This window comes from Budorcas taxicolor, chromosome 15 (assembly GCF_023091745.1).
Source record: "Budorcas taxicolor isolate Tak-1 chromosome 15, Takin1.1, whole genome shotgun sequence".
NCBI classification, from domain to species: domain Eukaryota; kingdom Metazoa; phylum Chordata; class Mammalia; order Artiodactyla; family Bovidae; genus Budorcas; species Budorcas taxicolor.
Genome location: NC_068924.1, coordinates 54,164,995 through 54,187,924, shown reverse-complemented (window position 1 = coordinate 54,187,924; position 22,930 = coordinate 54,164,995). Strand labels below are relative to the sequence as shown.

General features: G+C 52.8%; 1 protein-coding gene across 1 annotated transcript in view; it reads left to right on the top strand.

Moving 5' to 3' along the window:
* Positions 1 to 4,540, top strand: part of LOC128059923 (guanylate cyclase D-like) — a 35,317-nt gene extending 30,777 nt beyond the window's left edge. The window contains 3 exon segments of the mRNA XM_052652173.1: positions 1,863 to 2,037; positions 2,960 to 3,058; positions 4,419 to 4,540. Coding sequence (XP_052508133.1) covers positions 1,863 to 2,037; positions 2,960 to 3,058; positions 4,419 to 4,540 — 396 coding nt within the window.
* The last annotated feature ends 18,390 nt before the right edge of the window (positions 4,541 to 22,930 follow it).

Sequence of the window (22,930 nt, the reverse complement as noted above, 5' to 3'; positions counted from 1 at the left end):
TATTGGAGTTTCAGCTTTAGCATCAGTCCTTCCAGAGAATATTCAGGACTGATTTCCTTTAGGATGGACTGGTTGGATCTCTTTGCAGTCCAAGGGACTCTCAAGAGTCTTCTCCAACATCACAGCTCAAAAGCATCAATTCTTTGGCGCTTAGCTTTCTTTATAGTCCAACTCTCATATCCATACATGACTATTGGAGAAACCATAGCTTTGATTAGATGGACCTTTGTTGGCAAAGTAACATCTCTGCTTTTTAATATGCTATCTAGGTTGGTCATAACTTTTCTTCCAAGGAGCAAGCGTCTTTTAATTTCACAGCTGCAGCCACCATTTGCAGTGATTTTGGAGCCCCAAAAAGTAAAGCCTCTCACTGTTTCCATTGTTTCCCCACCTATTTGCCATGAAGTGATGGGACTGGATGCCATGATCTCAGTTTTCTGAATGTTGAGTTTTAAGCCAGCTTTTTCACTCCCCTCTTTGACTTTTATCAAGGCTCTTTAGTTCTTCTTTACTTTCTGCCATAAGGGTGGTGTCATGAGCATATCTGAGGTCATTGATATTTCTGCCGGCAATCTTGACTCCAGCTTGTGCTTCATCCAGCCCAGTGTTTCACATGATGTACTCCGCATATAAGTTAAATAAGCCTGGTGACAATGTACAGCCTTGATGTACTCCTTTCCTGATTTGGAACCAGTCTGTTATTCCATGTTCCAGGTGTTAAGGGAGAGTGCACGTGCTTGGCTGGAGAGAAGGCTCTGCTCTTCAGGTCCCGTGATGCTGGCAGGTGCCCGCTGAAGGAGGGGCAGTGCAGGAGCGGGGCTCTTTAACTTGCAAATGGGAAGCTTCAAGAAGTAGAGTGGCTACCTTCAAGCTTGGCTGGCCTGGCCTGTGACAGGGGAGAAGGCCATGGCACACAGATGTGTGCCATGTGAACTGGAACGATATCTTCAGAATAGAGAAGGAGCTTGAGAATAGGAAAGGTTTGTGGCTTGAGTTCCGAAGGTAGAGCTGGAGCCAGCAGGGGAAAGGCAGTTGCCATTCAACTCAACTTTTGTAAATTAGAGTTGCGCCGTCTATGGGGTCACACAGAGTTGGACTCGACTGAAGCGACTTAGCAGCAGCAGCAGCAGAAGGAGAAGCAGCCACCTCAAGAAGGAGATGTGAACAGGCCCAGACAGCCACTGGGGAGGCAGATGGGTGGCCTTTTAAAGCCCCTCCTGGTTCCAAGATTCTGGGATTCTGTTGTCTCCAAAACTGTTAGTGCAGGAGATGATGGTGGTGGTGATGATGGTGATGGTGGTGATGGTGATGGTGGTAAAGACTGAAGTCTCTGCTTATTGAACATCTACGATGAAACTGCCCCTTTACTACTTTATCTTTAATATGCATTTCGTATAAGAGGAACAGAGGCTCACACAAGTGAAGCGGCCAGACTCAGGTAAATGGCAGACCCAGGGTGGATATCCATCTATTGGCTTTCAAACTCTACATTCTTGGAGTACACCTTGGAAGATCAAGGGTTGGGGAAGGAGGCTATGTAGCCAATATACGTGCGCTTCTCTCCAGATGAAGCCCTGATCTGCTGCTGCAGCATTGTGCAGTTGGGACACCCAGCTCTGCTGCCAAGATGCTCATGGCCTGGGCTCAAAGGAGATGAGACAGGCATGGTTACCTTCAATTCAGACAACGGTGATCTTAAACATGCAGATTTAATCATTGCCAGAGAGGCTGGGAAAGATGCCACTGTGGGCCAGAGACTCGAGGGGTGGGCCAGGGGTTCCTGAGAGGCGGCCTTGTGTGGCACATGGATCAGTCCAGGGAGGGGAGTGCTTGTACTGGAGCACGAAGGCTGTGATTTCCAGGTGGAGACCATTGGGGATGCTTACATGGTGGCCTTGGGACTGCCCAGGTGCAACGGGAGCCGGCACGCGGCCGAGATTGCCAACATGGCCCTGGACACCCTCAGCTCTGTGGGCGACTTCCTGATGAGGCGTGTGCCAACTGTGCTGATTTGCATCAGGGCTGGCCCTCACTCACGTAAGGGCTTGGGGCTGTGGGAGCCTCGCAGCCCTGCCTGAGGCGCTGGCTGGGGCAACCCAATGGGTTATGAAATTCTGAGATTCTAAAACTCCATAATATAATTTTTAAAAATAATTTTCTTCTATTATTTTAAGCTTCTAAGATATTATAAATCAAAGAATCTGTTTTGCTTAGATTCACTTTTTTTTTTTTGGTCTCAGCATCTGTCAAGGGCATCTAAGTCCCTGGTGAGAAGCTGATAGAAGAGGCAGGACAGAGACCTTCTGTGGTCAAGCAGACAACTAAATATCTGTGGGGTGGGGACTAGGAGATGCCTCGGGGTCTTTACTATAGTATATCCTTTTCATGCCCCTACCCCATAAAGTCCAAACTCTCAGCCCCACACAGCCTCCAAGACCCTTGCTAATCTCTGCAGCCTCATGTCCCACTTGGTATTCCATCTATACTCAGCCACTTGCAATTTCCCACAGGCATGTGGGCTCTCTGCTTCTGTGGCTTTGCACCTGCTGTTCCCTGCCCACTCATTTTCTTATCATTCAAGACTCAGTTGATATACCTCCTCCTCCAGGAAGTCTTCAGGGTTGGGTCAGAGTCCCCTTTCTGGACTGGCACAGCTCTGGTGCTTCCCTCTTCATGACATTGGTTATAGTTGACATATCTCCCCCTGCCAGGCTGAGGGCTCCCTAAGAGCAGAGCCTAGATTTTTCTGTGTCCTCTTACCCCCAGCCCAGAGCCAGGCACAGATGTCACCTCTTCTCTTGGTGTTGCTGGAGACGCCACACAGCTTCATCCTCACCCTGTAGCTGGGGCCCAAAATGTAGGGTGGGGACAGCAGTTTAGGGGGAAGGGTGAGAAGGACTACACTGTTGCAGGGACTTCTCTTGGGTCTAGGAGCTCACTGGGCACATTTGAGTTTCAGGGCCCTGCGTGGCAGGGGTCGTGGGTGTCACCATGCCTCGGTATTGCCTCTTTGGGGACACTCTTAACACCACATCCCGGATGGAGTCTACAGGGCTGCGTGAGTGTCTCATACTTCTATTCTGTCCAGGGAGGAACTCTCTCAATAACCGCTGCTGCTGCTGCTAAGTCGCTTCAGTCGTGTCCGATTCTATGCAACCCCGTAGACGGAAGCCCACCAGGCTCCCCCGTCCCTGGGATTCTCCAGGCAAGAACACTGGAGTGGGTTGCCATTTCCCTCTCCAATGCATGAAAGTGAAAAGTGAAAGTGAAGTTGCTCAGTCGTGTCCGACTCTTAGCGACCCCATGGACTGCAGCCTACTAGGCTCCTCCATCCATGGGATTTTCCAGGCAAGAGTACTGGAGTGGGGTGCCATTGCCTTCTCCAGCTACAGCCTGGCTGTTTGAACCAGTGCTTAGTAACCAAGCCACCACCGGATGGCAGCGTACCCTAGTTACCAGTAAAGCCACTGCGGTATAAGGAGATGATGTATGTCGCTTACTTTTTTTTTTTTAAACTTAGCACAGGGCTATTGTGATGATCTCATGAGAGAATTAGCAGGGAAAATAATGACGTGAGGGGCAGGAAACCTGGGTCCTCCGCTGGACCCAGCATGCACAGTGTCCTTGAGCCAAAATGCTCTTCCTCTAGGTCTTGGTTTCCCCATCTTTAAAATGAATGGGCTTCCCAGGTGGCTCAGTGGTAAAGAATCTGCCTGCACTGCAGGAGACATGGGTTAGATCCGGGGATCAAGAAGATCCCCTGGAGAAGGAAATGGTAACCCACTCCAGTATTCTTACCTGGAAAATCCCACGGACAGGGGAGCCAGGAGGGTACAGTCCATAGCGTCGCGTAGAGTCAGAAACGACACACACACACACACACACACACACACGCAGTGAGTGGACCCCTTTCGATTTTTTGAGATGCCATTTTAGCCGCTTCTGGCATCAGGAGCCACTCTGATGGCTGATTATAGCAGTGAAAAAGCCCAGCCTCTGCTCTGGCCGCATAGACTGTGTGCGCTCTGATGTCGTTCCATACGCATCTCGCTTAACCAGATGTGGTGGCCTTAGTAGGGAGTCCTGCCCTTAAAAGTGAAATAACTGCTTATCTGCACTGTTCAGCCTTCAAAGACTCCCCTACAAGAAGAGATTATGTCCCGACTTCAGCTTGTGTTTTGACTTCAGCTTGTGTTCTTCTTAACCTCAATGCACGTAATTTGCTTTTCCTTGAGACTGCTGCTTTAGTGCCCAACAATCTACTGGGGGACAAGAGGGCCAGGCAAAGGGCATTGCATGAATCAGAACTGTGTGCCTTGCTGGCTGGAACTGGGGGCCGTTACAGGCGCTCAGTGATTTTACCAAACACTAGGTATGCTCTCACCAGGTAGTAACTTGACTATTACCTTTCTCCTCTGCATACAGAATTCATGTCAGCAGAAGCACCTTCGAGACACTGCTCAGCCTTGATGAAGGCTACAGAATTGACATCAGAGGGCAGACTGAGATAAAGATGAGAGACTTTCTTTCCCGGGATTGATTGGAAATGTCTCTAGAGGTCCAGTTTCTGTGGGCAGTGGGAGAGATTCTCACCTGACTGATGTCGCTGAAGCAAGGCCAGCCTGGGAGCTGACCGCCTTCCGTGTCCTTCTGACTCCTCTAGTTCTGCGGAAACGTTTCTTCCTGGGAGCCACACCCTCATGTGGCTCCTCATGAGGAGAAGTGCCAGGGCAGAGAAGTTACTTCTACTGATGGCCTACCTGGGCAGCATACTGATGCCCAACAGATATTAACATATTTATTACCACAGGAATGATGAAAGGAGGATCCATGTCCCTACTGTATAGTTGAGGAAATTAAATTAGAGATGCAAAGAGATTTGTCCAAAGTCACAGAGTTGATCTTAGATCTGGTGGCTCCAAAGCCTGTGCCTTCTCCATAGCACTGTTGGGCTCCTACTCATCCTTCAGAACCTGAGCACAGACCTCAGCTCTCACTGAAGCCTGCCCTGACCCAGGAATACTCTTCTTCTTCCTTTCCCCCAACAATAACTATCCTGTCTTCTCTGTGCGCCCACCAGTCCCCCGCTGACCCTCTGATGTTGTAGAGTGATGCTGGGTTGTCCCTGCCCATCAGCTCTGAAAAGGCAGGGATTGGTCTGTCACCTCTGTATTCTTTTTTTTTTTTTAATATTCACATTCAATAATGGTACCACCCTGTGAATGACTTTTCTTCCTACCCTATCCCCTTTCATTTCCCCAATTCCTCAGGTAGAGCCGGGCCTCCTGAGTGACTGAAGCAGCCAAGGCCTTTAAAGGCTGAGGGCTGAGACTGGGCCCCAGCAATTAGGTGCCCCATGGGACTGACTTCATTACACAGTGAGATGTCAGAGCAGGAGAGGGCAGCTCAGAGATGAACAGTAACTTGCCCTGGGTCATGTAGCCTGAGAGGGCCAGTGTGAGTGGAACACTTTGCTCTGGAGGCTGAGGTTATGAGACAGTGAGCTGGAGTAAGGGCAGGCATGTCTTGTTCAGGGGAGTGGGTGCTAGAAGTCCTGAGGAGCGGAGGATTCTGATGACAGGAGGGGACACAGAGTGGGACTGGGGAGGGCAGCATGCCAACCTCAGGTTCTGCGGCCTGACCTGAGGGATCCAAGGGTCTATATCCATCCCTGGGGCCAGGCGGGATATGAAACTTCTAGGACAGCCAGCCCTGATCCCTGTACCCCTCATGGCCCCTCCACTTCTAACCTCCAGGCAGCTGCACCCCCACCCCAGGGAAGATCACCGGAAACTTTGGCTGTTCGAGAGACTCATAGATCACAGAATCCTGGGATCTTAGCATTCCATGTCTGCTGGTTATAGAATTCAAATTTCATGATTTATTTACTTCTCTAGTGGATAAACATAAATTCATTGAATCCTCACAACAACTCTGTAAAGTATTTAGGAAATGGAGGCACAAAGAGGTGAGTGTAAGTTGGTCAAAGTCACACAGCTAGCAGGTGACAGAGCTAGGATTTGGACCCAGACAGTCTGCCTCCAGGCTCTAGGCTGCTCTGCCAGTGGTGGGAATCACGCCTCTGCCCTTGCTCTCTGCTTGAGGAGGTCTGCTAAGCTTCTTTCCTCTCTCTTCCAGGGGAAGGGCTGGTGGGGAAGGCGGGCTTCCCCAGACCCTCCCCACACCTCTGGACATCAAACCAGGGTGAGTAAGAGGAATTTCCCCCCAAAGCTTGGCCTCTTTTGTTTGAAATTTGACACTTGCTATTTTTCTAATTATAAAGGTATTACCTGCCTAGTGTGGAAAACTTGGAAAATACAGGATTGTTTCATGACTAAATAATCTCCGTCTTTCCACTCCTGAGAGACAGCTGCTGTTAGTACTTCAGCGTGGTTCCTGCCAGCCTGTTTCTGGGAGGTTTTTCATGAATGAGATCATTCTGTCTCCATAACTTCTCATTCTGGTCTGTGTTCTCTGCTCAGCGTCCTGAGCGCCCTTCTGTATTATTCAGAGCAATTTACATACACACTCATTCTTATAGCATCGGGATTGCAGCATGTGGGCACCACGATTGGCTCAACCTCCCTCTTGTCACCAAGCATGGAGACTCTTCCCATTCTGAGCCGGTTAGAGGTGAAGTGAAAGTGTTAGTCGCTCAGTGATCCACTCTTTGCGACCCCATGGACTGTAGCTGGCCAGGCTCCTCTGCCACCGAATTCTCCAGGCAAGAATACTGGAGTGGGTTGTTGCCATGCCCTCTGTTGCCATTTCCTTCTCCAGGGTATCTTCCCCACCCAGGGGTTAAACTTAGGTCTCCTGCATTGCAGGCAGACTCTTTACCATCTGAGCTGCCAAGGAAGCCCCAGGTGATAGGTTGATAAATATCACTGGGCGTTTGTCACCAGTCAGACTATTTCTGCAGATGAGGAATTTACAGATCGCATTTTAGGAGGTCAAAAGAAGCAAATTCTCGGAGAGCTGGTGCCTGCCTTGCAGTTGGGCTCTTCCCTTGGTCCTCTGTCCTCTGCGATCCCACATCCTTCTCTGAGGGCAACGCAGGTGAGGTAGGAGGGTGCTGTGTTGTGCTCAGTCGCTTCAGTCATGTCCAACTCTTTGCAACACTATGGACTGCACCAGGCTCCCCTGTGCATGGGATTCTCCAGGCAAGAATACTGGAGTGGGTTGCCATGCCCTCCTCCAGGGGATCTTTCCCACCCAAGGATTGAACCTGGGTTTCCTGCATTGTAGACAGATTCTTCACCATCTGAGCCACCAGGGAAGCACCCCCCCCCCCCCCCCCCCGCTGCCCCGCCCCGCCATCCCCAACTTCCTATAAATAATAGTGAGTGGGTGATAAGTCGCTTCAGTCATGTCCGACTCTTTGCAACCCCATGGACTATAGCCCGCTAGGCTCCTCTGTCCATAGCATTCTCCAGGCAAGAATACTGGAGTGGGTTACCATGCCCTCCTCCAGGGGATCTTCCCGACCCAGGGACTGAACCTGGATCTCTTCAGTCTCCTGCACTGAGGCAGATTCTTTACTGCTGAGCCATCGGGGATGCCTGGTAAGGGGGTAGCAAGTACATTGTACTGTAACGTGCTGCTCCTCACTCCCTTCCACTGGAGCCACAGGCAGTCTGCAGAGGCCAGAGGGCACAGGTGCTGCCTCTTGTTGAGAATTAGTTTCCTAGAAATGAGGAGGACCTAGGGACCACAGGGGCCCATGGGCTCACTCCACCAGAGGGCGGCTGGCCTGGGGATGGACAGAGCCCCATCAGGGGCCCACAGCACAACCACATCAGAGCTTCCTGAGCGGGATCTTTCCTTCATTAGAACTTACAACTGGCTCCTCTCAGCATTTCCAGGACAGGCCCCATCCCACACTGCCCCCCTGCTGTCTCTCAAAGATGAGAAACCCCATGTGGGGCAGACACGGGCTTCCTGGGAAAAGACCAGTGCTGAAGCAGCCTCGGCGGCACATCCTCCGTGTGGAAGGACTGGTGTGGACAGGGGCTGAGGGCAGACAGAGTGGCCATTCCCTACCCCCGCTGCTGGGGTGCCCCAGGCCTTAGGACCCCAGGGAGCCCAGGCAGAGCCATGCCTGGGGGCAGGCAGTGCCCTATTCATCTCCATCCCTGGGGTCCAGCGAGGAAGGAAGAGGGGGACACACACACTGGCATATGGAGAAGCCCCCAGGGTGCAGAACACACACAGGTGCACCCTTTAAAAAAAAAAAAATAAGGACACTCCAGACTGCTGGGTGCAAAACCAGCTTGTGTTCACAGAAGCCTCCACAGAGCCTTGGGTCCTTCAACTTGGCAGAAGGCTTGCTGGGTGAGGACCAGGCTCCAGCTGGGCTCTGTGACCTGGAGTAGGCTCTTGACCTCCCAGGGCCTTCCCCTAGGCAAGTGGCTGCAGCCCCCTGGCCCTGCTCAGTCCCTCGAGGTCCTGTACTCCAGCCACCTTTCCAGCCCCCAAGAGCCACTGTCCTCTGACATTACTATCCTCAGCAGCGGCCCGTTTCTGCTTCCACGTGCAGACACTTTTCTCAGAAGTCCCATCTGCTGACGCTGACCTCACTTCCTCATCACCCACTCCTGCCCGGCCCCCGGAGCCTGACTTCCACCCTCACCCACCCAGAAGGCTCTGTGAGGTCACTGGTGACCTGAACCCATGTCACCAGCTCCATGGGCAGTTCTAGTTCCCAACCTGACTGCGCAGTAGCATTTCCCCCACCTCCCTCTTCCTAGAAAGGCTCCCCAAGGCCTCCGAGGCACCCCGCCTGTGCACCCCGATCTCCATCTCCTCCTCCCCCGGCTCCCTGCCGCTCCTCTCCTCTCCCCAGGCCTTCCACGCTGGGGCTGCACAGAGCTCCTCCACGAGGCGGCCCTTCCTCTCCTGACACTGATGACACCCCCCTCCCCTCCGGGTCTCGGCCCCCAACCTGCCCTGAGCTCCAGGCCTGCGGAGCTTTCGCTGCCCCCTCAACAGTTTCTTCTGGAGCTGTCACGGGACCTCAGACTCGCCAGGTCCACCACACGCCTGGCCTCCCCCAGAGTTCTCTTCTCATGGGTGGCCTCGCCATCCACAATCAGAAAGCCACACATTGTCCCGGAGACGTCAGCCAGTTCCGCCGCCCTGCCTCCATCGCAGCCCCAAGCTGACAGCTCCTCCATCACCTCCTCTCTCCTGGCAGCCGCAGGAGCTTCTCAGCTTTCACCCTTATCCATCGTTGCTCAGTAGCCAGAGTGATCGTTAAATAACGACACACACGTGACTCACATGGCGGTTCCCTGTTTAACACCCTCTGGGTCTTCCTACCTGAACTCTTTCATGTTGCCTCTGAGGCCCTGCTCTGTCGGGCCTGGGCCTGCCCCGTGGGCTCAGTTTTCTAGCACCTTGTACTGTGAGTTACCACCTCGGGGCCTCCCTCATGCCCTTTAGGACGCACTGACTGAGCTTCCCGCCTCAGGGCCTTCACTCTCACTGTGCCCTGCGCCTGGTCCCTTCTGGTCCTGCAGGTCTCAGCTTTGTTGCTGCCTCCTTGGCGAAGAGGCTCTCACCACACACTCTAATCAGAGTCCTGCCGCCGTCCCACCCCCATCTCCCAGCCGTGTGTTCCTGCAGCTCTTGTTACTCCTTGATTTTCCTTGCTGATGCATTTACAGAATTTACGGAACTTCCCCCAGGAGGGTCTGCAGGTGACAGACTCCCAGGGAGGTGAGCTCTCATCTTCTCTCTCTCCCGACTCCCCCGCCTCATCCTGGGAGTGGGAGCCAGCAGGTCTGGCAGCTATGTGTCACCCCAAGCTCTCTCAGCTGATGACTTTTCCACTCCAGGCCAGAAACTTTAGAAAGTGCCAGCAACGTTTTCATCTTCTTGGCTTAGGGAGGAAAGAGAGCGGAGATTAGGCCCAGCGAGCTCGACCTGACCTGGGAGCCTCCCAGGCCTCTTGGAAGCAGAGAAGAATCGCACATCCACTTAGGCCCACGGACTTAGACACAGCAGGTGGGGGACGGGAGTCCAAGCACACCCGACTGTGCACACACACCCTGCACCCTGCATGAGCATCAGATACATGTGCACATGGAAACACCACCACGTGCCCCTCCGTTTACTGGGGGTTGAGATCACAGACAGACAGACCCATAGGCCCACGGAGAGATGCTTAGACAGCCACACAGAATCTCTGCAGGAAGGACCAGCTGGGTGGGAACTTGCCTTGGACTTTTGTTTATGAGGCAGTTACCAAATCTTTGCTTGAACTGTATGCTAAAACTTGATTTTTTTAAATAGTTTGATTTTTAAGTCAAGTTTTCTAACAATGCTTCTATCCTGACTTTCTGTATTTGCTGTATCTGCTGAAGTCACTTACCTTTATTTTGAGGGCTGTTTGGGGAAGCTGGGTGAGATCAGGGGATGGGGAACCCCCTACCTCGTGATTTGATATAGCCGTGACCAAGGCAGCAGAGCTCACAGAAGGGCCTCCCGTCACCTGTCACAGAGACACTCCACACTGGGACCTGTTTTCCGCTCTGCCCTTGACAACTGTGCTCAGAAGTAGCTCTGCCAGGCTACTGTGAGGCCCTGGCTGTCACCCACCGCCTTGCTCCCTTCTCCGTGCACAGGCAATAACACCATTCCACACTCCTCTGGGCATATGTGGGAAGCAGGTGAGAAAATGAAAGTGTGCGCAGGCTGGGGAGCCAGTGTCCCTGCTCTGACTTGTGTTAAAACCCCAGAGCCACAGAGCTTCTCACCCCAGAGCATTAGGGCACAGAGCTGGGGCTAGCTGCCCAACTCCTGGGAGGCCTCTGGACCCACGTGTAAAGGAGTGAGTGGCTCTTCACCTCCCTGGGCCCCGTCCCCTACAGATGGAAGTGTGGACGGCAGTGGTGTGTGCCCGTGGCTGGGCAGCTGCGGGAATCAGGAGACGCCAAGGACAGTGAGGGGGCTCCTTGTAATCAGCTGTGGGCTCTGAATGCCCACCACTGTTGTTCTGAGTGGTGGATTTATTATTCTTGTGTATCCTTTTCCCCTAGGGCTGCCTGGCAGGAGCTCATAAACCAAGAGATCAAGGTGGCCTTTGCCAAAGCCCTCCAGAGCGCAGTGGGACCCTGGGGTGCGGGGAGGGCCTTGGCCAGGCCCTGAGGAGCAGGATGGAGTGTGGCAGGGGCCAGCACCAGCCCAGAGACTCCTGTACTTGGACACCCCCAAGCTCTCTCCCTCCTCCACCCCCTGCAACAAACTCCTTGCTGAGTTCTCCGGCAGCCAACCGGCTTCCATTAACATGTGCCCTAGGGCAATAGTCACTGATGGCTCGCCTCTGTGAATCCTACGGGTAAACTTGCCTCTTGACACAGATACAATAAAAAACACAGAAATAGTCCCTTCCTTTCCTGTTGTGCTTTGTTCTTGACAAACAGTTCTGACTGTCAGAGCTCATTATAGAGCTCACTATTCCTCCATCGAGAACGCTGTCCCCGTTGTACAGTCACAGAGCCCAGGCCCAGAGAGAGGAGGTCATCCTGTTCCTGTCACATCACTTCTCAGAGCCTCTGTTTTGTCGTCTCTAAAATGGGTTTGGAGAGGGCCCACACGAGGCTTGTTCCTAACGCAGGGCTCTGTCCACAGCAAATGTTCAGAGCGAGCTGCCTCCTTCCCCACCTCTCCTCCCTAGCTGGCCTAAGCGCCGTGAGCACTGTGTTGGGAGTCCAGGTCTTGGGCTCCCAAGATCTCAGGGAAGGGTAAGCAGGGGAGTGATAATTCCTGGGCTCTTAGGAAAATGAGACTTCTGTCTTACAGGAAAAAAAAAAAAAAAACCAAACCACAACTAGCTCATTAAACTGGCTTCCAACATCAAAGGGTTACTTTCCAAACCCCCGAGGCTGATTTCAGAGCAGCCGGACCAGGCACACATGGAATTCATTTCCTTGACTGAGGGGAGATGGTGCGGGCCAGGGGACAGGTTAAGCCCTGAACAAACTCGTCCTTCTTCAAGAGACCCCTGGGGAGGGCAGAGCTGGTACTAAACTGAACTGGGAGTAGTGTGGAGAACGTTCTACTGGGGGCTGTGCCGAGTGTGTGTGTGTGTGTGTAGATGTGAGAGGGATGTGAGTGACGTGTGTGGAGCCATGAGCTGCTGTGTCGTGGAAAGTGTTAGACTCCACTTTGGGAGATGCCCCTGCCATCCTGACCTGCACAGCTTTGGGCCTAATCTTTTTACTCTGCAGTTTCTTCAAATGCCAAGTGGGATGGGTCACCCTTACCTCCCATGTTGTTGTGAGAATTCGTGGAAAGGACTGGAAACACCACAAATGGGCCCCAGCAAGCCTATGGTGTCCATGTTGAGAAGGGAGGGTGTCCACGTGCCCATCCTGGGATGCACCCGGGGCTCTGTGCATGACCGTGTCTCCACGTGCCCCTGTGGCCTGGCCAGAAGCATGTCCCTGGTTCCTCCACTGAACTCTCCACAGCTCACAGAAGGCCTGTGGGTTTTCTCTCCAGGCCTCAGCCTCTTCATCTGTAAAAACTTCTGGTCTAATCGCCATGAGGCCCCTGGTGTGAGCCTCTGTGCGTACCCATGGGCACACAAGTGGTTAGTGGAGAGCTAGCAGTGGGCAGACACAAGACCAGAATTCAAACCAGGATTCCATTCCACTTTCCTCCCAGGAGCTGGTCTGTGGGCACCTCTATGCCCCTAGCGCCTCACTGCACACTGGGGATCAGCCCGTGGCCCCATGTGCCTTACAGGGCCGCTGAAGGTCACAGGAGCCAGCAGTGAAAGCTTGGTGTCCCTGGGAGGGTGCTGCCACCGTGACTCAGGGCACACGTGTGCAAACAGACCCGGTGGCTTCGTGTACGTCGTGTGGATGTCAGCACTCGGGGCCCTAAGCAGGCAGGTGACCGTGTTTCCATGCACGTGACTGTGTCTGCATGTGTGTGCTTGTCTACAGATGTCTGTGTGTGTGCTGTGCATCTGTGTACATGTGAACTGATATGTGTGTGCACCTTGGTGTGTCTGCACGTATGCTGCCTTAGCTGTGTACATCATGTGTCTGTGTCTCTCTGGGCACCAAAGTCTGGGAATAGCGGCCAAGCTTCCAATATTTGTGTCCATGCCCACAGTGTGGGTCTGCAGGTGTGGTGTGTGTTGCCTTGTGTGTATGTGGGTGTGTGTCCGGGGGTGTCTGGATCCGGCCGTGGGTGGGGGTCCTTGCTCTGCCCTCCAGGATGGTAGTGTGGAAGAGCAGAGCTGCCCGTGCTGAGAAGGGCTAAGGCGGCTCTGTTCTCGGAGGCCTCTACTCAGACCCTCCAGGGTAGAACCTGGGGGCTCCAGGGAGAAACTCTGGTGCTAAAGCCAACACACTGCCTATGAATAGACCCCGAGACTCTGGGGTCCTCATCTCTCCCCAGCCTCCCCCCATTAGTAGAGGAGGCGGTCACCCAGGGGGACAGGCAGTGCCCACCTGGCTCCTGCACTGTGGTCCCTCCTGGGCTGGGCCGGTTTCCTCTGTCCCAGAGGCTTTGGGGCTTATTTACTTTACAGTCACGAGCTGCCTGCTGTGGGCCAGCCCCTATGCCTGGAGCTTCCACACACATTATCTTAACCACAGCCACTCTCGGGACAGGAGGTGTTTACCCACTCTCTTGAAGTGAAAACAGAGGCTCAGAGGAGTGAAAGGACCTGTCCATGCCACCGCTGTCTCCTGATGCAAGGCGGCTGCACAGCTGCTACAGAAGCCAGGAGAGAACATTCAGAAGGGGTGGCCTCAGGGGCGAGCAACTGTCTTCTCCCTGAAGGAGTTGAGGCTGAGGAGGCGCTCGGAGCTGGCCCTCCCCTCTTGAGGAGCTGGTCTAGCATTTGCATGGGGCTTCCGTGCATAAGCTCAGATGGAACCCCAGAGATGGGGCCCCAAGTCATGACTTTCACGATGAATCAGTGCCAGCTGGTCCCCATGAAGTCCCCTACTCTCCTCCACCAGCCTGGGGCCATCCTCCTGTCCCTCGGGGTCGGTTCCCAGCAATGGGACACCCCTGGCCTCTCTGGGGACTGGGGTTCTCGATATGACAGATGGGGCCACGGGGCTCTGGAAGGTCCTTGCAGGGCCTGGTCTGGAGTGGTTCAGTTCATGGTCCTTCAGGCCGGCACAGTTTGGGATGGTCTCCTTGGAAACAACAAATGCTTTAGCCTGGCATTCAACGCTCTCCTCACACTGTCTTTAGCTCATCAGCTCCCTGTCCTCTGACATTCTGGCCACGTCAGGCCTCTTACTCCCTTCACGATGCCACCGCTTGCTGTTTTCGCTACCTAAATGACCTTATCTCTTTTTCAACATTTGGTGAACACATCCTTCAGTGTCCACCTAAAAAGCTATCTCCTGGGAATTCCCAAGCTGTCCAGTTGTTAGGAATCCATGCTCTCAGTGTTGAGGGCCCAGGTTCAATCCCTGGTGGGGGAACTAAGATTCCACAGCCTGCATGGCCTGGCAAAAAAAAAGCTAGAAGGTTTTCCCAACTTCCCTCCGTATGTAATTAGTAGTTGCCTTGCCTGACCTTCACATCAGTAGGAACCTTGTCTAGTTCATTGCTTTCCTCTAGTGCCCAGACAGAGGTGTGCACTGGGAGACTGAATTGATGAATGATGAATTGATAACTGATGAACTAGTTGGCCCAGAGGTTTCACTGCATAATCTCCTCTCCTGCAATACCAGCTCCTGAGTCTCCTGCCTAGTCTCTCCTCTGCTGTATCTGTATCTGGGCTTGCTGAGTTTAGAGCTTAGGCAGGATCCTCCCCACCAGGTAGGTACGGGCAGTGTGTCAGCCTGTGGCTTCCCTGGCTGCCCTGTCTCTCTTCCTCACTTCCAGCCTCTGCTCTGGCCTGGGTGCTCTTCCCCAGCCCCTCTGCTTGCCACCCCTTCTGGCCAGCTCCTCCACACCCTCCATGCCTCTGCTTCTCTGCCACTTCCTCCAGGAAGCCTTCCCTGCCACTTCCTCCAGGAAGCCTTCCCTGAAACCCTCCCTTCCACCCCTGCGTACTGTAGGAAGGGCCCCTCCTCTGCCCTCTTAGCACCCCCCAAGTCACCCTGTCCAGCCCTGTCCTTGCATACGGGGGGTTTCCTGTGGGCAGGGCTGGGTTGAAACCCTCTTTCTGTGACTTCAGTGGAAGAAGAAATATAACAAGGCAGAGGAGGTAAAGAAGGCCACAGTGATGGTGGGTGAGCATTGCTTTAAGGAAATAAACCTGCCTGCAAATTCATACTCATTCAAAGACTAGAGATGAGTCTACACACTTACGAGGGGGTGGGGGATGAAGTGACGAGAGCGGCGGGAAGGCCCTCGCGTGTTCTCGGCCTGTTGCGTGCACTGTGTCAGGGAGCTGTCCTCGCAGCCCTAGCAAACGGGTGCCTTCACCACAATGGCTCTGGAGTTCATCTGGGGCTGCGGGACGACAAAGCCCGGGTGCTTTCTGGGGAGCCGGCCATGCTGCCTCTTGTCCTGGCTCTGCCTCCAGACTTGCTTGTAGAAGCCACTCCTACTTAGGGCTCCAGTCTCCCGGTCAAGACAGGGACGGGTGGACTCCTTTCCCAGAAGTTTCCCTGAGTCCTTGAGACTCTTCAGAAGTCCACTAGGGGGCAGGCAAGCTGTTCCCAAAAGAACCAGAGCCCCTGCTGCAACCCCAAGATTCCTAGCCCTTCCCCAAGCCCTCAGGGTCCCTGGGCTCAGCCCTCCAGCCCAGGAGGGGGTGATGGGCGGGACCCCACCACGCCGAGGAGCGGTGCTTGAGGATCTCCCTGACGATGGATGGACAGGACAACAGATCTCAGCATCTGTCACCATCAGAAAGGCCTGGCCCCAGTAGGCATGTGCCAGAGGTTTGTCTGGTCTCTAGCCATTTGCATTTCTTGATAAATAACACAAAGTTGATGCTAACCTCATGCAGGGCTCTTTTGGACACGGCCTACCACGCCCTCAAGTGAGAGTGAGTGGCAATTCTGGCAGTTCTCTTCCACTGCTGACTTAGGCCTTCCTACTGGGCTCCAGCTTAGTGCCTGGCCACCTGTCGGGCATCTCCCCAGTGAGCCGCAGATCACCTTGACTATACCCTTTCCTGTTCCCTGCCCAGGACCACAGGTGACCACCCTCGCTTCCCTGTCCTTCCCATGACCCTTTGCTTCACCTCCCATAATCAATCCTCAAGTCCCACCTACCATGATGAAGTCTGCCTTAGTCTAGGCTCCATCATCTGGGTCCTTGGCAACTGCCCCAGCCTCCCCGTCACCCTCTGGCCTCCATTCCCACTAGCCTATGCTGGCCCCAGTTGACCCCCTGGGCAGCCCTCGCCATGTCGCTTTCCTACTTAGCATGCCCCCCACCTCTGATGACCAGGCCCTTCCTAGAACTCCTACCAGAGGACCCTCCCACCATCTCCCCCAACGCCCAGACTTTCCCACCCCCATGTCCAGTCCTGTCTTATCCCCTTAAACTGCTCAGATCCCCAGTTTCAACCTAGAGGATCTTTACTGTAAACGCATTCCTATTAGTCATTATAATAATGCCCCTAAGACCGGGGAGCAATAGTCTGGAGACTGTGTAACCTTGCCCTGTCACCACTGTGTCCAGGGGCAAAACCCTTGCAGTCTGAGGAACATCACAATAACCACTTGGCCCATTTCCAGACTTGTCTTTAGGTGCCTGGCCTGGGTGGAGCTAGATCATGACACAGGTTCTGTTCTCATGCTTGTCCACCTTGAGCCCACGCTCAGTACTTGATACAGCCCTAAAATCAGGCCCAACCTCCCAGTGCAGCAATGAGACATGTGGAGTTTGCTGGAGATCTCCTGGGAGCCAGAGAAGAGAGTATGTCCTCACCCTTCATGCAGCCAAGCTTCATGAACTCTGAACCTCAGTTCTCTCTCCCAGGCCTCTCCCTGGCAGCTGCCTGCTCTTCCCACTGTCCCTCCCTGTCACCCTCTGTTGCTCCCAGTCAACCAGCACCTCGTCTCAGCTTCCTGCTCCATTGGTAGTTACCCAAAGAGCAACTGCAGGATTGATCAAAGGACCAGAGCCTGGAGCCTTTTTGAAGGGCTGATTCAGGCCTTCTAAACACTGGGCAGGTCTTCAAGGCTTCCCCGGCAGGCAGCCCATAGGAGGGTCTTTCAGTTCAGTTCAGTTCAGTCGCTCATTGTCCAAATGTTTGTGACCCCATGGACTGCAGCACACCAGGCTTCCCTGTCCATCACCAACTCCCAGAGCTTACTCAAACTCATGTCCATTGAGTTGGTGATGCCATCGAACCATCTCATCCTCTGTTGTCCCCTTCTCCTCCCGCCTTCAATCATTCCCAGCATCAGGGTCTTTTCCAATGAGTCAGTTCTTCGCATCAGGTGACCAGAGTATTAGAGTTTCAGCTTCAGCATCAGTCCTTCCAATGAGTATTCAGGACTGATTTCCTTCAGAATGGACTGGTTGGATCTCCTTACTGTCCAAGGGACACTCAAGAGTCTTCTCTAACACCATAGTTCAAAAGCATCAATTCTTCAGCGCTTAGCTTTCTTTATAGTCCAACTCTCACATCCATACATGACTACTGGAAAAAAACATAGCTTTGACTAGATGGACCTTTGTTGGCAAAGTAATGTCTCTGCTTTTTAATATGCTGTACTTCACTGTAAAGAAGGACCTGAGGCAGTCATGCAAGATAGACACGTTCCCCTCGTATTTTCGATGAAGCTACTGAACTCAGCTCAAGGTCACCCAGCAAGTCAGTGGTTCCAAAGCCCCCAGAACACATGCCATCCTGGTTTCCTTGTCAGCCACAGCCACACACTGCACGGAAAAAAGTGACGCACGCTCAGTGATAGCCTCAGTCACCAGCCACGGGGTGAGACCAACCAAAGGAAGTGGCGTGAGTCCTGGGGTGAGGTCCGGAGGGGCAGGTAGCTGAGGCTGGGGACCCGGGTGAAGCCAAGACCAACAGCCAGGGGCCTGGATGGTGGATGGAGGAGCTGCGTGTTTTGTGGACAGAGGTCAAGGTTGGAACCTGCAGTGTGAGTGGGGCAGCGGGAGAGTGAATTAACTCTGACCATCCAGAAGCCTTTTAAAGAGCCAGTTTGGACACTGGCCAGGATGTCTTCAAGGCTCCCCTTGTGAGCAGCCCAAGGGAGCATGGGTGTCTCATGTCTACAGCCACAATATCTCTTCTCTTGGCCCCTGGCCTTGTATTTCATGGACATGATGCACCCTTTCAGTCGGAAGGCTTAGCTTTTTTTTTTCCCCTTTTCTTCATGCATCCATGTGTGCATGCTCATTCTTGTCTGACTCTTTGTGACGCCATGTGCTGCAGCCCACCAGTCTCCTCTGTCCATGGAATTTCCAGGCAAGAATACTGGAGTGGGTTGGCATTTCCTGCTCCAGGGGATCTTCCTGGTCTCCTTTGCTGACAGGCAGATTCTTGACCACTGTGCCCCTGGGAAGCCCCTTCTTTTTGTATGGGAGCCCCTTAGCTAGTTCTTACAGTCCTCCCGTCTGCCAGCTCTTTAATGGAGAGAGAGACAGACGGGAGAGATGGAAGCGGCAGGGAGAAGGGAGAAGAGAGAGGCGAGGATAGGGAGTTTGACAGATGACTGCACAGAGTTGGGAAAACCGGAAAGGAGAGAGGGGACAATGGAGGATGTATGTGGCCGCTTGATAGGGACTCTGGCCTTACGAGTAGTGAAAGAGACAGGAAAACGGGAAGTGTGACATATGCTTGGACCCCCAGGGCCATCAAAGAGTTTTAAGCAGCAGAGTGACCTGGTCAAACCTGTGTTTTAGAGAGACTCCATCTGGCCACCATGTGGCGGGTGCATGGCTGGCTGGATGAACAGGAAAAGGAGACCCTGGGGCAGGAAGCTCTCCTGAGAGAAGGGTGAGAAGAGAAATGAGCAAGGCCAAGGAGGAGGGAGACCCATTTAAAGACCAGGAGGAGGAAGGGGTGGGGGTGAGTTGCCACAAAAGGATACAGGAGGTGGTGATGGAGAGGCGGGGAAGAGGACAAGGAGAGGGTGTTAGAAGGAGCCACTCTAGCAGGCAGCAGAGAAGAATGCAGCCAAGTGACCAAAGGAGCTGGGCATGGAAGAGCATCTGTCCGTATCAGTTCCAGATGTGGAGGCTGGGTGGAATGATAGGGCTGGAGACAGTGGAGGAGCAGTGAGGGGAGTGGGGGAAATGGAGGTCACAAGAGTAGACAACAGCCTTGATAGGTTCAGCCAGGAGGAGACTACAGGAAGGGTGGGCAGTGGCTGGCGGGAATCTGGGAGGCCTGTAGTTGTTGTTTAGTTGCTAAGTTGAGTCCGACTCTACCATCCCATGAACTGCAGCATGCCAGGCTTCCCTGTCCTTCACTATCCACTGGAGTTTGCTCAAACTCGTGTCCACTGAGTCGATGATGCCATCCAACCATCTCATCCTCCGTAGTCCCCTTCACCTCCTGCCTTCAATCTTTCCCAGCATCAGAGTCTTTTCTAATGAGTCTGTTCTTTGCATCAAGTGGCCAAAATAGTGGAGATTCAGCTTCATCACCAGTCCTTCCAATGAATATTCAGGGTTTGATTTCCTTTAGTATTGACTGGTTTGATCTCTTTGCTCTCTAAGGGACTCTCAAGAGTCTTTGCCAACACCACAGTTCAAAAGCATCAACCTTCTTTGTGGTCCAACTCTCACATGCATACATGACGACTGGAAAAAAACAAAACTTTGACTATATGGACCTTTGTCAGCAAAGTGATGTCTCTGCTTTTTAATATTCTGTCTAGGTTTGTCATAACTTTTCTTCCAAGGAGCAAGCGTCTTTTAACTGCATAGCTACGGTCACTGTTTGCAGTGATTTGGGAGCCCAAGAAAATAAAATCTGTCACTGTTTCCACTTTTTCCGCTTCTATTTGCCCTGAAGTGATAGGACTGGATGCCATGATCTTAGTTTTTTGAATGCTGAGTTTTAAACCAGCTTTTTTCTCACTCCTCTTTCACCCTCATCAAGACACTCTTTAGTTCCTCTCTTCTTTCTGCCACTAGAGTGGCATCATTTGCATATCAGAGGTTGTTGATATTTCTCCCGGCAATCTTGATTCCAGCTTGTGATTCATCCGGCCTGGCGTCTTGCATGATGTACTCTACATATCAGTTAAATAAGCAAGGTGACAATATACAGCTTTGATGTACTCTTTTCCCAATTTTGAACCAGTCTGTTGTCCCATGTCCAGTTCTAACTATTGCTTCTTGACCTGCATACAGGTTTCTCAGGAGAGAGATAAGATGGTCTGGTATTCCCATTTCTTTAAGAATTTTCCACAGTGCCTTGTGATCCACACAGTCAAAGGCTTTAGCATTTGAAGCAGATGTTTTTCCAGAATTCCCTTGCTTTTTCCATGATCCAACAGTTGTTGGCAATTTGACCTCTGGTTCCTCTGCCTTTTCTAAATCCAGCTAATACATCTGGAAGTTCTCTGTTCATGTACTGCTGAAGCCTAGCTTGAAGGATTTTGAGCATTACCTTGCTAGGATATGAAATAAGCGCAATTATATATGGCAGTTTGAACATTCTTTGGCATTGCCCCTCTTTTGGATTGGAACAGGGAGTTGTGAAATAAGGGGGTGTCCATGCTGATGGGAGAACCTGCAGGGAGAGGGGCTGTTCAGATTTCGCAAGAGGCAGCCTCTGCCAGCAGAGAGCACAGTGCATCCCCTAGGAGGCCACGTGGGCCCTGATGCAGGAGAGGTGAGGTTGATTTTTAGGGTCTAGTTCAGGTCTCAAACCTAATTCTCCTACCCCCTTGGGTAGAGATGGCGAGCGGGAAGAAGCCACACAGCCCAGAGAAAGGCCAGAGAGCAGGAGTCTATAAGGCTGAACACCCATTCCTAAGTTTCCAGACCCAGAGAGAGGGGCTGGCTTTGGAAACAAGGCATTCCCTCCTCAGGAGACAGGATCCAGCCCTCTGCACGCTGGAGCCCCAGCCCAGCCTCTAAGTTCCTAGAGTCCTGAGGCCACAGCATCCCACAGGGATGAATCACAGGATCCCTGGGGCGCCACGGCAGTCTCACTGTGCCCTTTCCCCTTCTTCCCTTTCACACCCCCGGGAATTGGCACTCTTGGGAGCCACTCGACTTGTGTGTGGTCTGCTTCTGAGAAAATCAGTGTCGTGAGCAACGTGAGCTCACAGTCTTGCTCCATGAGTGTGTGCACACGTGGGCGCTTGGGTCCGTGTGAGGGCACCTGCACACACACATATGGTGTTTATCTGTGCACTATGTCCTGTGCGTGTGTGCAATGAGTTTGGGAATCTGGGTATTCCAAGTCTTTGCTGTATACTTGGGATTTGAAGTATGTGTGTGGAGTGTTTGTGACTGGTGTTTGTACGGGAGATATACGCACTGTGTACGCATCGTGGATGTTTAATGTGCAGGCTTGTGATGTGGCATGCATGGTAGATATCTGAGTGTTGAATTTGTGGGGGGTTGTGCCTGCGTGTGGTGGCTGTGTGACTTTTGAGGGTGTCTCTGAAATGTTGGAAATATTTGTGTCCGTGTGACATTTTTCTGTGAGGTGGATGCACGCTTCCTGTTTTCAGGAGTTGTGGCCCTGTGCGTCCGTGTTGTCTCTGAGGGTATTTATGAAGGTTGTGTGTGTGTGTGGAAGGGAGAGTGTGCTTTTGCAGGTGTTTGTGTCTATGGAGGGAGCGTGTGTGAGGAGGGATGTCACGGGGGGAGATGTGACAGCCCCACACAGCAGAAGGGGCAGAGTTCCAGCACTCAGTTCACCATCTCCTGGTTGGGTGACCTGAGCTAGCTACCGCCCCCTCCAGCCTAAGATTCCCACTAAAGACCAGTACCTGGTGAATTCTAGGAAAGCCCTATGGTCTTGAGGAGGAAGGCAATGTGAGCAGGACAAGAAGGGATCGCCGAGAGCTACACTGAGGAGAAGGAGGACATTCCCCATGACAGCCCAGGATGTGGCCAGGCCTCCACCCGCTTGCCCAGCCCCCGGGGGCCCCACCTGTGCCCTGGCAGGACGCAACTGCCGCCTCCTCTCACTGCCCCAGAGGGGCAGCCACAGCCGCGTTTTAGGCAGGTCTCCTCCTCACATCCCTCGAGCACAGATTGGAGAAGCTTCCTGAACCACTTGACTCCCACCCTGAACTAAACTCGTGTGAAGAAAATAGAGCTGCTGCCCTCAGTGGAAAACAATGCCTGGTTACGAACCACAAGCAGTTCCACAGACGGGCTAGTGCCACGGGCGGGAGGGCACTTGACACCAAGGGTCCCTCTCTCCCAACAGCCCTGGTTGTCCACCCACGTTTGCTCCAATTTAGACATGGAATGGGTTCAGAGTGGTGAAGCCACGCACCCAAAGTCCCACAGCCGTGCGTGCGCAGAACAGTGAGGACAGGACCCCCGGTTTCCAGTCCCTCTCTGAAACCCGGGCTGCTTCTCTTCCTCAGTTCTGTTCTCTTCACGTCCCTCCTTGCCCCACCCAAGAGGAGGGAATATACAACTCGACACATATGGGGGATGTCATGATAAATTTTAAGAATTCTAAATGACATGCTCTTTTGGCTAATAAATGCTCCACTAGTGACAATACAACGGAGTATTAAGTGGGTGGACCCTACAGCCCCACTGAGTGGACTCATCCAAAACCGGCTGTGCAAATTAGAGTTAATTACCTAACCTCTCTGGGTTTTCTCATATGTTGTCTGTAAAATGGAGGTTAATAATAATAATAACCATATCTACCTCACTGAGTGTTGTAGGATTAAATGGGTTACAATATGAAAGTTTCCTGAGAAAGCTGCCTGGGCCAGCCCATCCCCTTCTCAAAAGTACAGAGGCCTCACACCCATCTCAGAATTTCACTCCTGGTGAGAAAGCGTCAAAATCCTGTTAACCATAA